At 49.6% G+C, this 16,845-nt stretch overlaps 1 protein-coding gene across 1 annotated transcript in view; it reads left to right on the forward strand.

The window, feature by feature from the left end:
• The window catches only part of wdfy3 (WD repeat and FYVE domain containing 3), a 217,582-nt gene that overhangs the window by 11,772 nt on the left and 188,965 nt on the right, over nucleotides 1–16,845 (forward strand). Inside the window, 2 exon segments of the mRNA XM_031829582.1 lie at nucleotides 4,971–5,181; nucleotides 12,624–12,747. Of these exon segments, the coding sequence (XP_031685442.1) occupies nucleotides 4,971–5,181; nucleotides 12,624–12,747 (335 nt within the window).

Raw genomic sequence — 16,845 nt, forward strand, 5'->3', positions numbered from 1 at the left:
GTGTTTCGGAGGACGCGCGGCTCTCGACTTTTGCCTCTCCTGAGTCCGTACGGGAGTTGCAGCGATGAGACAAGACTGTAACTACCAATTGGGTAGAAAGGGGTAAAGTCAAAAATGAAAGAAGACTTGGCTCCATTGTTTAGCCTCATCGTCACTATGTAGGTTAACGTCATATAGCCTAGGCCCTCATTCTGATCGTACAGTCATCCTGACACAGTTGTCACTGGGTTCATCATGGCTTTTGTTTAACATGTCCTGAACTGACCTTTCCTTTTCCTCATGCCCTGAAAACAGGGCTGTAAGACATGTTTTGGTTTGCCATGGTAAATTATTGATTGTCCATAATCTCTGAAACAAAATCTCTGGATCGGCAGGTAGCCTAGCGGTTAGAGAGGCGAGCCTGCAACTGGTGCCAGTTCGAATCCCGGGTCCAACAGGAAAAATCGGGTGGGAAGTAATCTGGCAACCGGAGGGTTGCTGGTATCAAATCCAAGTTGGAATTTTCTGCCATTGTGCCCTTGATCAAGGCACTTAACACCCCCACAACAGCTCCCCGGGCACCGGTGTACCCAGTGTCAGCCCCCTACACCTCTTCAAACGCTGTATATCTTTTGGACGCAGGGCTTAGTCTGTAATTGGTTTAACATTGAAACAAAAACAAAAAACGGATTTAGGCTTCAATCATTCACAGCATTTCGGGGAAAGGAACAAAGAATTTGCTAACGAGTTACTGTCTATAAATGTAAACCTGAACATTGAAAATAAACCTAAAATCCATCACATGTTGGCGAACTAAACCTAGGCTGCTACGTCTTATCACATTCTGCAGGCCTCGGTAACGTTTTTGTTGTTGTCCAGGAATGAACAATATTAGGCCTTCCCTAGCTACTATGGTTATCTCAGACAGGCAGCGTTATTGGTAGGGCTTTAGAAAGGGAATGTTGCAGAGAGAGGAGACGTTGTGCTAGCTCGCAGGGAAAGAACAGACCCTCAGCGTCGTAAATAGGGAACCTGAGCTACCGTTGTTGTGTGTGTCACTGACTCGATTGGCTGATTTTTGTGTGATCTGTGTCTGAGACCAAAATCTTTCCGTTACACTTATAAAGGAGCACTACCCCACTTTCAGAGACCAGGGTGCTGTAACTCGGTTTCAGTGGAAGGAGATGCAGGCTGGTAGCCTGGTGGTTAGAGGAGACAGGTAGCCTGGTGGTTAGAGGAGACAAGTAGCCTGGTGGTTAGAGGAGACAGGTAGCCTGGTGGTTAGGAGGCAGGTAGCCTAGTGGTTAGAGGAGGCAGGTAGCCTGGTGGTTAGAGGAGGCAGGTAGCCTGGTGGTTAGAGGAGACAGGTAGCCTGGTGGTTAGAGGAGACAGGTAGCCTGGTGGTTAGAGGAGACAGGTAGCCTGGTGGTTAGAGGAGACAGGTAGCCTGGTGGTTAGAGGAGACAGGTAGCCTGGTGGTTAGAGGAGACAGGTGGTTAGAGGTGGTTAGAGGAGGCAGGTAGCCTAGTGGTTAGAGGAGGCAGGTAGCCTAGTGGTTAGAGGAGGCAGGTAGCCTAGTGGTTAGAGGAGACAGGTAGCCTGGTGGTTAGAGGAGGCAGGTAGCCTAGTGGTTAGAGGAGGCAGGTAGCCTAGTGGTTAGAGGAGGCAGGTAGCCTAGTGGTTAGAGGAGACAGGTAGCCTGGTGGTTAGAGGAGGCAGGTAGCCTGGTGGTTAGAGGAGGCAGGTAGCCTAGTGGTTAGAGGAGGCAGGTAGCCTAGTGGTTAGAGGAGACAGGTAGCCTGGTGGTTAGAGGAGGCAGGTAGCCTGGTGGTTAGAGGAGACAGGTAGCCTGGTGGTTAGAGGAGGCAGGTAGCCTGGTGGTTAGAGGAGGCAGGTAGCCTGGTGGTTAGAGGAGGCAGGTAGCCTGGTGGTTAGAGGAGGCAGGTAGCCTGGTGGTTAGAGGAGGCAGGTAGCCTGGTGGTTAGAGGAGGCAGGTAGCCTGGTGGTTAGAGGAGGCAGGTAGCCTGGTGGTTAGAGGAGGCAGGTAGCCTGGTGGTTAGAGGAGGCAGGTAGCCTGGTGGTTAGAGGAGGCAGGTAGCCTGGTGGTTAGAGGAGGCAGGTAGCCTGGTGGTTAGAGGAGGCAGGTAGCCTGGTGGTTAGAGGAGGCAGGTAGCCTGGTGGTTAGAGGAGGCAGGTAGCCTAGTGGTTAGAGGAGGCAGGTAGCCTAGTGGTTAGAGGAGGCAGGTAGCCTAGTGGTTAGAGGAGGCAGGTAGCCTAGTGGTTAGAGGAGGCAGGTAGCCTAGTGGTTAGAGGAGGCAGGTAGCCTAGTGGTCAGAGCGTTGGGCCAGTAACCCAAATGTTGCTAGATCGAATCCCCGAGCTGACAAGGTAAACATTTGTCCTTCTGCCCCTGAACAATGCAGTTAACCCACTGTTCCTAGGCCGTCATTGTAAATAAGATGTTGTTCTTAACTGACTTCCCTAGTTAAATAAAGGAAAAATAAAAATACTAATTAATGTAGACATCGATTTATTTATGGTGATTTATAAAAAAAAAATGTTCAGGCTATATTGTTGGCGAAATAGAGATGTTTTATCACAAAGTTGATCATTTTTAAGCTCCAACTTTATGCCAAATTTGTTTTTTGCGTTGTGACTTCTCCGTACACAGAAGTTCAATATGCCGTTTCATCTGTCTGTACTAGTTCAATTCAGCCCACGTGTCATAGTGAGGGTGTCAGAGGCGTGAGGGGATGGCAGGACAGCCTAAGTGTCATAGTGAGGGTGTCAGAGCCGTGAAGGGAAGGGTGGCTCTGTCACTCTTATCACACCGACTACAGCCCACGTGTGAACTTCAATGTGTCGGCCTAAATAAGGAAAGAAGCTGATAACTATGGGTAAATTAAGCTGGTGTTGGTTCATGATTTAGCCCACGTTTCAAATGTAGACTTAAGCCAACCATCCTTCTCCTAGAAGGACCTTTCTACCATGAACAAAAGATATCAAATGCAACATGAAACAATTTCAAAGATTTTACTGAGTTACAGATCATATAAGGGATGTTGCATTGATATTTTTGTTCCAGTATATATAAAAAAAATTGATTGGGGGGGGGGGGGGGGGGGGGGGGGGGGTCGATTATAGTTATTGTTTTTGACTATATATCGTATCGTCTTGACAATAACGGCTGTACCTGCACCAAAACTCCAGTATTTTTTACTTCATAGCTTCTTCATCTTCATCAAATTAAGGTGAAATAAAAAAAGAAAAATAAATCTTCTTTATGAATAGGGAGCCATTTTGATTGCGACATTTTTAATTTCCATGACTGATCAAATCTCGTTTTCTCATGGCTCTCTCTCGCCCCTTCTGCAGCAGACATATGGTGATCGATATATCTTTTTGGAACTTTTGAAGCGCAATAAAATCCCAGTATCGAATCGCAATACAATGCATATCGTATCAATGCATATCGTATCAATGCATATCGTATCAATGCATATCGTATCAATGCATATCGTATCAATGCATATCGTATCAATGCATATCGTATCAATGCATATCGTATCAATGCATATCGTATCAGAACAAAAGTATTGTATTGTGAGGTCCCTGGCAATTCCCAGCCCTAATTCCATTTGAGGAAGATCCAAATTCATAATAATAATTTTTCGGTCGCGTTCACACAGAAGGCCTCTCCGGCCTCCATTGCTGGTATTTTTTGCATTTAGCTTAGTACATTTCCTCATAGCAACAATAATGGATACATGTGTGTCTTTATCCTACAGTGTATTGTAGCCACAGTAAACAACTACAGTACTAGTCAAAAGTTTGGACACAGGAACTCAATCAAGGGTGCCAGGAGAATGCCAAAGCTGTCATCAAGGCAAAGGGTGGCTATTTTGAAGAATCTCAAATATATAAAATATATTTGGATTTGTTTAACATGATTTGATTTGTTTTTTAAGGTTACTACATGATTCCATATGTGTTATTTCATTGTTTTGATGTGTTCACTATTATTCTACAATGTAGAAAATAAAGGAAAACCCTTGAAGGAATATGTATCCAAACCTTGGACTGGTACTGTATATCAGGGATGGGGAACCTTGATAGGGGGGGGGGGGGCACAACAACTCTGAACTCCTCTTGAGGGGCCACAGTGGCTCGTGGGTCTGTGTACCCACATGCAGTCAGAGCCGGCCATAGTCTTTTAGGGGACCTAAGTGAAATTTTGTTGGGTGACAAAAATGTGCCTTCGTTCTTACGGACTCTCCTCTCTCAGGGCCTCTCCTCTCTCAGGGCCTCTCCTCTCTCAGGGCCTCTCCTCTCTCAGGGCCTCTCCCCTCTCAGGGCCTCTCCCCTCTCAGGGCCTCTCTCCTCTCAGGGCCTCTCTCCTCTCTCAGGGCCTCTCCCCTCTCAGGGCCTCTCCTCTCTCAGGGCCTCTCCTCTCTCAGGGCCTCTCTCCTCTCTCAGGGCCTCTCTCCTCTCTCAGGGCCTCTCTCCTCTCTCAGGGCCTCTCTCCTCTCTCAGGGCCTCTCTCCTCTCTCAGGGCCTCTCTCCTCTCTCAGGGCCTCTCTCCTCTCTCAGGGCCTCTCTCCTCTCTCAGGTCCTCTCTCCTCTCTCAGGTCCTCTCTCCTCTCTTAGGGCCTCTCCTCTCTTAGGGCCTCTCCTCTCTTAGGGCCTCTCCTCTCTTAGGGCCTCTCCTCTCTTAGGGTCCCCCCCCTCAGGGCCTCTCCTCTCTTAGGCCCCCCCCCTCAGGGCCTCTCCTCTCTTAGGCCCCCCCCCCTCAGGGCCTCTCCTCTCTTAGGGCCCCCCCCTCAGGGCCCCCCCCCCCCTCAGGGCCTCCCCTCTCTTACGTTCTACAAATTAACAATACATTTTTAATTCAATAGATTACATTTTAAAATGGTTCAAATCTTCACTTCCTGGAAAGGTACAGTAAAAAATAGAAATTAAGTCATTTTCCTCCTCCCTCCTCCTCCTCTCAGGGCTGGCTTTGGCCGGACGAAGCCGCTCAAGATGAACATGGTGAAGAGGATCATGGGTAGGCCGCGGCAGGAGGAGTGTAGCCCGCAAGACAATGCACTTGGCCTCATGCACCTCAGACGCCTCTTCTCAGAGCTCTGCCACCCTCCACGTCACATGACCCAGAAGGAGCAGGAGGAGAAACTCTACATGATGCTGCCCGTCTTCAACAGGGTGAGTAGGGGTTATGGTTGGTTGGTCGTCTTCAACAGGGTGAGTAGGGGTTATGGTTGGTTGGTCGTCTTCAACAGGGTGAGTAGGAGTTATGGTTGGTTGGTTGGTTGGTCGTCTTCAACAGGGCGAGTAGGGGTTATGATTGGTTGGTTGGTCGTCTTCAACAGGGTGAGTAGGGGTTATGGTTGGTTGGTTGGTTGGTCGTCTTCAACAGGGTGAGTAAGGGTTATGGTTGGTCGTCTTCAACAGGGTGAGTAGGGGTTATGGTTGGTTGGTCGTCTTCAACAGGGTGAGTAGGGGTTATGGTTGGTTGGTCGTCTTCAACAGGGTGAGTAGGGGTTATGGTTGGTTGGTCGTCTTCAACAGGGTGAGTAGGGGTTATGGTTGGTTGGTCGTCTTCAACAGGGTGAGTAGGGGTTATGGTTGGTTGGTCGTCTTCAACAGGGTGAGTAGGAGTTATGGTTGGTTGGTCGTCTTCAACAGGGTGAGTAGGGGTTATGGTTGGTTGGTCGTCTTCAACAGGGTGAGTAGGAGTTATGGTTGGTTGGTCGTCTTCAACAGGGTGAGTAGGGGTTATGGTTGGTTGGTCGTCTTCAACAGGGTGAGTAGGGGTTATGGTTGGTTGGTCGTCTTCAACAGGGTGAGTAGGAGTTATGGTTGGTTGGTCGTCTTCAACAGGGTGAGTAGGGGTTATGATTGCTTGATTGGAGGACAAGCTCTACATGATGTTGCCCGTCTTCAACATGGTGAGAGACAAACTCAGTGCTTGGTGGCTTGGCTTGCATCTCACTCAATAGATTGGTTGGTAGATCTCTGTGAAGGTTATGATTGGTTGGTTGGTTGGTAGATCTCTGTGAAGGTTATGATTGGTTGGTTGGTTGGTAGATCTCTGTGAAGGTTATGATTGGTTGGTTGGTTGGTAGATCTCTGTGAAGGTTAAGTGTGTTCAACGTAGTGATGTGAATTAGAAAAAAGAAAGCAGAGATGCACATGAAGTCTTACCGCACTTGCCTACGGAGCAGCAAGATGAACCCTCCCTACCTTCAGGCTATGCTCAAACACTACACCCCAACCCCTACACTCCAACCCCTACACTCCAACCCCTACGCTCCAACCCCTACACTCCAGACCCTACACTCCAGACCCTACACTCCAGACCCTACACTCCAACCCCTACACTCCAGACCCTACACTCCAGACCCTACACTCCAGACCCTACACTCCAGACCCTACACTCCAACCCCTACACTCCAACCCCTACACTCCAACCCCTACACTCCAACCCCTACACTCCAACCCCTACACTCCAACCCCTACACTCCAACCCCTACACTCCAACCCTTACACTCCAGACCCTACACTCCAGACCCTACACTCCAGACCCTACACTCCAGACCCTACACTCCAGACCCTACACTCCAACCCCTACACTCCAACCCCTACACTCCAGACTCTACACTCCAGACCCTACACTCCAGACCCTACACTCCAGACCCTACACTCCAACCCCTACACTCCAACCCCTACACTCCAGACTCTACACTCCAGACCCTACACTCCAGACCCTACACTCCAGACCCTACACTCCAACCCCTACACTCCAACCCCTACACTCCAACCCCTACACTCCAGACCCTACACTCCAGACCCTACACTCCAACCCCTACACTCCAGACCCCTACACTCCAGACCCCTACACTCCAGACCCCTACACTCCAACCCCTACACTCCAACCCCTACACTCCAGACCCTACACTCCAGACCCTACACTCCAGACCCTACACTCCAGACCCTACACTCCAGACCCTACACTCCAGACCCTACACTCCAGACCCTACACTCCAGACCCTACACTCCAGACCCTACACTCCAGACCCTACACTCCAGACCCTACACTCCAGACCCTACACTCCAGACCCTACACTCCAGACCCTACACTCCAGACCCTACACTCCAGACCCTACACTCCAGACCCTACACTCCAGACCCTACACTCCAGACCCTACACTCCAGACCCTACACTCCAGACCCTACACTCCAGACCCTACACTCCAGACCCTACACTCCAGACCCCTACACTCCAACCCCTACACTCCAGACCCTACACTCCAGACCCTACACTCCAGACCCTACACTCCAGACCCTACACTCCAGACCCCTACACTCCAACCCCTACACTCCAACCCCTACACTCCAGACCCTACACTCCAGACCCTACACTCCAGACCCTACACTCCAGACCCTACACTCCAGACCCTACACTCCAACCCCTACACTCCAACCCCTACACTCCAACCCCTACACTCCAACCCCTACACTCCAACCCCTACACTCCAGACCCTACACTCCAGACCCTACACTCCAGACCCTACACTCCAACCCCTACACTCCAACCCCTACACTCCAACCCCTACACTCCAGACCCTACACTCCAGACCCTACACTCCAACCCCTACACTCCAGACCCTACACTCCAGACCCTACACTCCAGACCCTACACTCCAGACCCTACACTCCAGACCCTACACTCCAACCCCTACACTCCAGACCCTACACTCCACTACAAAACCATGGTCCTTGCCTACGGTGCAGCAATAGGAACTGCCCCTCCCCACATCCAGGCTATGCTCAAACACTACACCCCAACCCCTACACTCTAACCCCTACGCTCCAACCCCTACACTCTAACTCCTACACTCTAACCCCTACACTCCAAACACTACACCCCAACCTGAGCACTCCGATCTACCACCACTGGTTTCTTGGCCTCGGGAGGGCTGCTGCCGCTCAGTCCAATCAGAGCTCTTCTCTGTCCTGGCACCCCAATGGTGGAACCAGCTTCCCCCTGAAACTAGGACAGCAGAGACCTTGGCCATCTTCCCCCCTGAAACTAGGACAGCGGAGACCTTGGCCATCTTCCCCCCTGAAACTAGGACAGCGGAGACCTTGGCCATCTTCCCCCCTGAAACTAGGACTGCAGAGACCTTGGCCATCTTCCCCCCTGAAACTAGGACAGTGGAGACCTTGGCCATCTTCCCCCCTGAAACTAGGACAGCGGAGACCTTGGCCATCTTCCCCCCTGAAACTAGGACAGCAGAGACCTTGGCCATCTTCCCCCCTGAAACTAGGACAGCAGAGACCTTGGCCATCTTCCCCCCTGAAACTAGGACAGCAGAGACCTTGGCCATCTTCCCCCCTGAAACTAGGACAGCAGAGACCTTGGCCATCTTCCCCCCTGAAACTAGGACAGCAGAGACCTTGGCCATCTTCCCCCCTGAAACTAGGACAGCAGAGACCTTGGCCATCTTCCCCCCTGAAACTAGGACAGCAGAGACCTTGGCCATCTTCCCCCCTGAAACTAGGACAGCAGAGACCGTGGCCATCTTCCCCCCTGAAACTAGGACAGCAGAGACCTTGGCCATCTTCCCCCCTGAAACTAGGACAGCAGAGACCTTGGCCATCTTCCCCCCTGAAACTAGGACAGCAGAGACCTTGGCCATCTTCCCCCCTGAAACTAGGACAGCAGAGACCTTGGCCATCTTCCCCCCTGAAACTAGGACAGCAGAGACCTTGGCCATCTTCCCCCCTGAAACTAGGACAGCAGAGACCTTGGCCATCTTCCCCCCTGAAACTAGGACAGCAGAGACCGTGGCCATCTTCCCCCCTGAAACTAGGACAGCAGAGACCTTGGCCATCCTCCCGAGAACATCTGAAACCCTACCTCCTTCAAAGAGTATCTTAAATAATCCCACAGCACCCTGCCCCCCCCCCCCCCCCCACTAAAAAAATATATTTTGTGAACTAACACTCACTCTCTCCCCACTAGCGCTGACTTTGCTGATAGCTACTTTGAGGGAAAATTTCCTGACACTAACCACCTTTTTAATCCATAGTTTCTAAGCGATTAGTTAATTAGTTAATCCATAGTTTCTAAGCGATTAGTTAATGAGTTAATCCATAGTTTCTAAGTCTTAACGTGTAAAAAATAAATCACGACCCGCTGTCATGGAAACAGGAAGTTTCGGTAATTTTTTTATAAATTCCGTCAGATCATTTGTGATCTTTTTTTTTTGCGTCTGTAAAATGAATGATGTAAGAAATAGCCCGTATAAACCTAAATGCCAAATATTGATTTAATAACCGTCATATCAAAGTTAACTTGAAGTCACGGGATCACATGATGTCTGGTCCACCCACTACAAAAGCATGCAGTTCTATTCGGCTACAGATGAAATCAGTTGTGATGAACTTCACCGGGTGGTGTGAGAGCACAGTGATTATTAACTTGATGCTCCTTTCCAATAAATATCAAGGGTCTGATTCTGGTGGCTTGATGATCGATGCTTGACCGCCATTTTGACAAATACAAATATTCTCGCTCTTAATAATCTCTTCATGTATCGTAGACTAACCTACCCGCATAGCCTACCTCCCCCACCCCGCAGAGCCTACCCCCCCACCCCGCAGAGCCTACCCCCCCACCCCGCATAGCCTACCTCCCCCACCCCGCAGAGCCTACCCCCCGACCCCGCAGAGCCTACCCTCCACCCCCCGCAGAGCCTACCCCCCCACCCCGCAGAGCCTACCCCCCACCCCCCGCAGAGCCTACCCCCCCACCCCGCAGAGCCTACCCTCCACCCCCCGCAGAGCCTACCCTCCACCCCTGCAGAGCCTACCCCCCCCACCCTGCAGAGCCTACCCCCCCCACCCTGCAGAGCCTACCCCCCCACCCTGCAGAGCCTACCCCCCCACCCTGCAGAGCCTACCCCCCACCCCCCACAGAGCCTACCCACCCCGCAGAGCCTACCCCCCCACCCTGCAGAGCCTACTGAACCCCTAGTTACTGGAACCCCTAGCTACTGGAACCCTAGCTACTGAACCCCTAGCTACTGGAACTCTAGCTACTGGAACCCTAGCTACTGAACCCCTAGCTACTGAACCCCTAGCTATTGAACCCTTAGCTACTGAACCCCTAGCTATTGATCCCTTAGCTACTGAACCCCTAGCTACTGAACCCCTAGCTACTTAACCCCTAGCTACTGAATCCTTAGCTACTGAACCCCTAGCTATTGAACCCTTAGCTACTGAACCCCTACCTACTGAACCCCTAGCTATTGAACCCCTAGCTATTGAACCCCTAGCGACTGTGATGTTTGGTTGTCCCACCTAGCTACTGACTGTGATGTTTGGTTGTCCCACCTAGCTATCCTAAGATGGATGCACTACCTTTAAGTCTCTCTGGATAAGAGCATCTGCTAAATGACTAGAATGTATAACATGTAGGTGGTCCTTGGTGTGTGTGTGTGTGTGTGTGTGTGTGTGTGTGTGTGTGTGTGTGTGTGTGTGTGTGTGTGTGTGTGTGTGTGTGTGTGTGTGTGTGTGTGTGTGTGTGTGACTGTTCAAATCACATTATATCTGTCAGATGTGCCGAATACAAATGCTTACTTACAAGCCCTTAACCAACAATGCAGTTTAAGAAAATACCCCCCAAATATGTAAGAGATAAGAATAACAGCAGTAAATAGCGAGACTATATGCAGGGGGTACCGGTACAGAGTCAATGTGGAGGCTATATACAGGGTGTTACGGTACAGAGTCAATGTGGAGGCTATATACAGGGTGTTACGGTACAGAGTCAATGTGGAGGCTATATACAGGGTGTTACGGTACAGAGTCAATGTGGAGACTATATACAGGGTGTTACGGTACAGAGTTAATGTGGAGGCTATATACAGGGGTTACCGGTACAGAGTCAATGTGGAGGCTATATACAGGGGTACCGGTACAGAGTCAATGTGGAGGCTATATACAGGGGGTACTGGTACAGAGTCAACGTGGAGGCTATATGCAGGGGGTACCGGTACAGAGTCAATGTGGAGGCTATATGCAGGGGGTACCGGTACAGAGTCAATGTGGAGGCTATATACAGGGGGTACCGGTACAGAGTCAATGTGGAGGCTATATACAGGGGGTACCGGTACAGAGTCAATGTGGAGGCTATATACAGGGGGTACCGGTACAGAGTCAATGTGGAGGCTATATACAGGGGGTACTGGTACAGAGTCAATGTGGAGGCTATATGCAGGGGGTACCGGTACAGAGTCAATGTGGAGGCTATATGCAGGGGGTACCGGTACAGAGTCAATGTGGAGGCTATATACAGGGGGTACCGGTACAGAGTCAATGTGGAGGCTATATACAGGGGGTACCGGTACAGAGTCAATGTGGAGGCTATATGCAGGGGGTACCGGTACAGAGTCAATGTGGAGGCTATATACAGGGTGTTACGGTACAGAGTCAATGTGGAGGCTATATACAGGGTGTTACGGTACAGAGTCAATGTGGAGGCTATATACAGGGTGTTACGGTACAGAGTCAATGTGGAGACTATATACAGGGTGTTACGGTACAGAGTTAATGTGGAGGCTATATACAGGGGTTACCGGTACAGAGTCAATGTGGAGGCTATATACAGGGGTACCGGTACAGAGTCAATGTGGAGGCTATATACAGGGGGTACTGGTACAGAGTCAACGTGGAGGCTATATGCAGGGGGTACCGGTACAGAGTCAATGTGGAGGCTATATACAGGGGGTACCGGTACAGAGTCAATGTGGAGGCTATATACAGGGGGTACCGGTACAGAGTCAATGTGGAGGCTATATACAGGGGGTACCGGTACAGAGTCAATGTGGAGGCTATATACAGGGGGTACTGGTACAGAGTCAATGTGGAGGCTATATGCAGGGGGTACCGGTACAGAGTCAATGTGGAGGCTATATGCAGGGGGTACCGGTACAGAGTCAATGTGGAGGCTATATACAGGGGGTACCGGTACAGAGTCAATGTGGAGGCTATATACAGGGGGTACCGGTACAGAGTCAATGTGGAGGCTATATACAGGGGGTACCGGTACAGAGTCAATGTGGAGGCTATATACAGGGGGTACTGGTACAGAGTCAATGTGGAGGCTATATACAGGGGGTACCGGTACAGAGTCAATGTGGAGGCTATATACAGGGGGTACCGGTACAGAGTCAATGTGGAGGCTATACACAGGGGGTACCGGTACAGAATCAATGTGGAGGCTATATACAGGGGGTACTGGTACAGAGTCAATGTGCGGGGGGCACCGGTGTTGAGGTAATATGTACATGTAGGTAGAGGTAAAGTGACTATGCATAGATAATAACAGAGAGTAGCAGCAGTGTAAAAGAGGGGGGGGGGGCAGTACAACTAGTCTGGGTAGCCATTTGACTAGATGTTCAGGAGTCTTATATCTTGGGGGTAGAAGCTGTTTAGGAGCCTCTTGGTCCCAGACTTGGTGCTCCGGTACTGCTTGCCGTGCGGTAGCAGAGAGAACAGTGTATGACTAAGGTGGCTGGAGTCTTTGACAATTTTTAGGGCCTTCCTCTGACTGTTAATCTTTTACCTTTTTGCAGGTGTTTGGTAACGCTCCCCCCAGCACCATGACAGAGAAGTTCCAGGACCTCCTCCAGTTCACTACCCAGGTGTCCCGGCTCATGGTCACAGAGATCAGACGGAGGGCCTCCAACAAGTCCACAGGTCAGTGGATTTATTTAACCAGATCCCGTCCCGTTGAGGTCAGAAGAACTCTTTCCCAAGGGAGGCTACACGTGTGTCTCACTGTTCCCCTTAAAAGCTATATTTTGGCCTATTTCATGTCAGTCTTAAGTCAACTTCGCTGTAATGTTTTTGCCTGCTACAGTCCATCGCGAGGGCTGTTGCTAAGCTGCCACCCCGTACTAATGAAACACACTGTGGATGGTTAAAGTCTCCTCAATTAAGATCATGTCAGGTTTGTCTGAGCACAGCAGTTCTTAATCACAGCTTCTGATCTGACTCTACAGCCCTTCATAGCTTCTGATCTGACTCTACAGCCCTTCATAGCTTCTGATCTGTCTCTACAGCCCTTCATAGCTTCTGATCTGTCTCTACAGCCCTTCATAGCTTCTGATCTGTCTCTACAGCCCTTCATAGCTTCTGATCTGTCTCTACAGCCCTTCACAGCTTCTGATCTGACGCTACAGCCCTTCATAGCTTCTGATCTGACTCTACAGCCCTTCACAGCTTCTGATCTGATGCTTCAGCTCGTCAGTGTCAGTGGAGCTCTCTTGTTATTCGCCTAGCTCAGATAGGTGTCCAAGCAACAGCTCTAGAGAAACATGACCAAAATACCAACTTATTTATTACCTTGATTCTCACTGCTCAGTGTTGGAGCTCGTAAGCTGGATGGATGAGGTGGCCTCTCGTGATGATTTATATACCTGTTTTGTGTGAAATGTGGACCTAACTGACAGAGAAGGAGTGAGGGATGGAGTGAGGGATGGAGTGAGGGAAAAGAGAACTGGCTTATGATCAGAGGGATGGATGGAGTAAAGCTGTCACTCAGCTTGACCATCCTTTGATATACTACATGACCAAAAGTATGTGGACACCTTGCTGCTTCCTTGCTGCTATAACAGCCTCCACTCTTCTGGGAAGGCTTTCCACTAGATGTTGGAACATTGCTGCTATAACAGCCTCCACTCTTCTGGGAAGGCTTTCCACTAGATGTTGGAAACAACGCTGCTATAACAGCCTCCACTCTACTGGGAAGGCTTTCCACTAGATGTTGGAACATTGCTGCTATAACAGCCTCCACTCTTCTGGGAAGGCTTTCCACTAGATGTAGGAACATTGCTGCTATAACAGCCTCCACTCTTCTGGGAAGGCTTTCCACTAGATGTTGGAACAACGCTGCTATAACAGCCTCCACTCTACTGGGAAGGCTTTCCACTAGATGTTGGAACATTGCTGCTATAACAGCCTCCACTCTTCTGGGAAGGCTTTCCACTAGATGTTGGAAACAACGCTGCTATAACAGCCTCCACTCTACTGGGAAGGCTTTCCACTAGATGTTGGAACATTGCTGCTATAACAGCCTCCACTCTTCTGGGAAGGCTTTCCACTAGATGTAGGAACATTGCTGCTATAACAGCCTCCACTCTTCTGGGAAGGCTTTCCACTAGATGTTGGAACAACGCTGCTATAACAGCCTCCACTCTACTGGGAAGGCTTTCCACTAGATGTTGGAACATTGCTGCTATAACAGCCTCCACTCTTCTGGGAAGGCTTTCCACTAGATGTTGGAACAACGCTGCTATAACAGCCTCCACTCTACTGGGAAGGGTTTCCACTAGATGTTGGAACATTGCTGCTATAACAGCCTCCACTCTTCTGGGAAGGCTTTCCATTAGATGTTGGAACATTGCTGAGGGGGACTTGTTTCCATTCAGTCATAAGAGTGTTAGTGATGTCGGGCACTGATATCGTTGGGCGATTAGGTCTGGCTTGCAGTCGGCGTTCAGATTCATCCCACAGGTGTTCGATGGGGTTGAGGTCAGGGCCCTGTGCAGGACAGTCAAGTTCTTTCACACTGATCTTGACAAACCATTTCTGTATGGACCTCGCTTTGTGCACGGGGTCATTGTCATGATGGAACAGGAAAGAGCTTTCCCCAAACTGTTGCCACAATGTTGGAAGCACAGAATTGTCTAGAATGCCATTGTCTGCTGTAGCGTTAAGATTTCCCTTCACTGGAACTAAGGGGCCCGAACCATGAAAAACAGCCCCAGACCATTATTCCTCCTCCACCAAACTTTACAGTTGGCACTATGCATTGGGGCAGATAGCATTCTCCAGGCATCTGCCAAACCCAGATTCGTCTGTCGGACTGCCAGATGGTGATGCGTGATTCATCACTCCAGACAACGTATTTCCACTGCTCCAGAGTCCAATGTCTGCGAGCCTTTACACCACATCAGCCAAATCATTGCGCATGGTGATCTTAGGCTCATGTGTGACTGCTCTGCCATGGAAACCCATTTCATGAAGCTCCAGTCTAACAATTCTTGTGCTGATGTTGCTTCAAGAGACAGTTTGGAACTTGGTAGTGAGTGTTGCAACCGAGGTCAGCACTCGGTGGTCCTGTTCTGTGAGCTTGTGTGGCCTACCACTTCACGGCTGAGCCGTTGTTGCTCCTAGACGTTTCCACTTCACAATAACAGGTACTGACAGTTGATCGGGGCCAGCTCTAGCAGGGCAGGCATTTAGACTAACTGTCCTATGATGGTGCCATGTTGAAGATCTTCAGTAAAAGCCATTCTACTGCCAATGTTTGTCTATGGAGATTGCATGGCTGTGTGATACATTTTATACAACTTTCAGCAAGGGGTGTGGCTGAAATAACCGAATCCACTAATTTAAAGAGGTGTCCACATACTTTTGGCCATGTAGTGTTGTTCCATCCTGGAGAGTACGCTGTGACTGCCAAGGATATCTTTACATGACTCACAAGGCTTCACACGACTCCAGGCTTCACACTACGACCTTTTTGTATTGCACGACTTCCCCACGTGGTTGTGTTACTGATCACGGACCACAGTTCATCACCCTGGAATTCATATTGGGGCTGCAGGGTAGCCTAGTGGTTAGAGCATTGGACTAGTAACCGGAAGGTTGCAAGTTCAAATCCCGGAACTGACAAGGTAGAAATCTGTCGTTCTGCCCCTGAACAAGGCAGTTAACCCCACTGTTCCTAGGGCCGTCATTGAAAATAAGAATTTGTTCTTAACTGACTTGCCTACTTAAATAAAGATTAAATAAAAATAAATATAGTGTCCGTCTGCTGTCTTGCCACCATTAGAGATGGAACGATTCAGGCTCGTGAGCAACATCGGCAGCAGATTTGAATTGAGAATGGCATGTGAACGTGTTTAACACATCTAACAGGAATCGCATTGATTCGTTCCTCGAATCACAACCGGATCCGTTTGAAACTAAAACATATCGTTCCTGTATTTGGAGCCGTGTATCTAGATAACGGTACCTATCGAATCGCGTTGAAAGAGAAAGATGCACATTCGTAGTCGCCACCGATTTTAATACAATGTTAATATCGTCCAGAAAGGCTCGCTGAAAGGGGTGTTGATTAGGGTCAATGCAGTGATTCCCCCTGTATGAAGACAGAATGGGAAGCTGTTCGTTCATGATTCCCCCTGTATGAAGACAGAATGGGAAGCTGTTCGTTCATGATTCCCCCTGTATGAAGACAGAATGGGAAGCTGTTCGTTCATGATTCCCCCTGTATGAAGACAGAATGGGAGGCTGTTCGTTCATGATTCCCCCAGTATGAAGACAGAATTGGAGGCTGTTCGTTCATGGTTCCCCCTGTATGAAGACAGAATGGGAAGCTGTTCGTTCATGATTCCCCCTTGTATGAAGACAGAATGTTCGTTCATGATTCCCCCTGTATGAAGACAGAATGTGATTCCCCCTGTTCGTTCATGATTCCCCCAAGCTGTTCATTCATGATTCCCCCTGTATGAAGACAGAATGGGAATCTGTTCGTTCATGGTTCCCCCTGTATGAAGACAGAATGGGAATCTGTTCGTTCATGGTTCCCCCTGTATGAAGACAGAATGGGAGGCTGTTCGTTCATGATTCCCCCTGTATGAAGACAGAATGGGAGGCTGTTCGTTCATGATTCCCCCAGTATGAAGACAGAATTGGAGGCTGTTCGTTCATGGTTCCCCCTGTATGAAGACAGAATGGGAAGCTGTTCGTTCATGATTCCCCCTTGTATGAAGACAGAATGTTCGT

The sequence above is a fragment of the Oncorhynchus kisutch genome, linkage group LG8 (genome assembly GCF_002021735.2).
Source record: "Oncorhynchus kisutch isolate 150728-3 linkage group LG8, Okis_V2, whole genome shotgun sequence".
NCBI classification, from domain to species: Eukaryota; Metazoa; Chordata; class Actinopteri; order Salmoniformes; family Salmonidae; genus Oncorhynchus; species Oncorhynchus kisutch.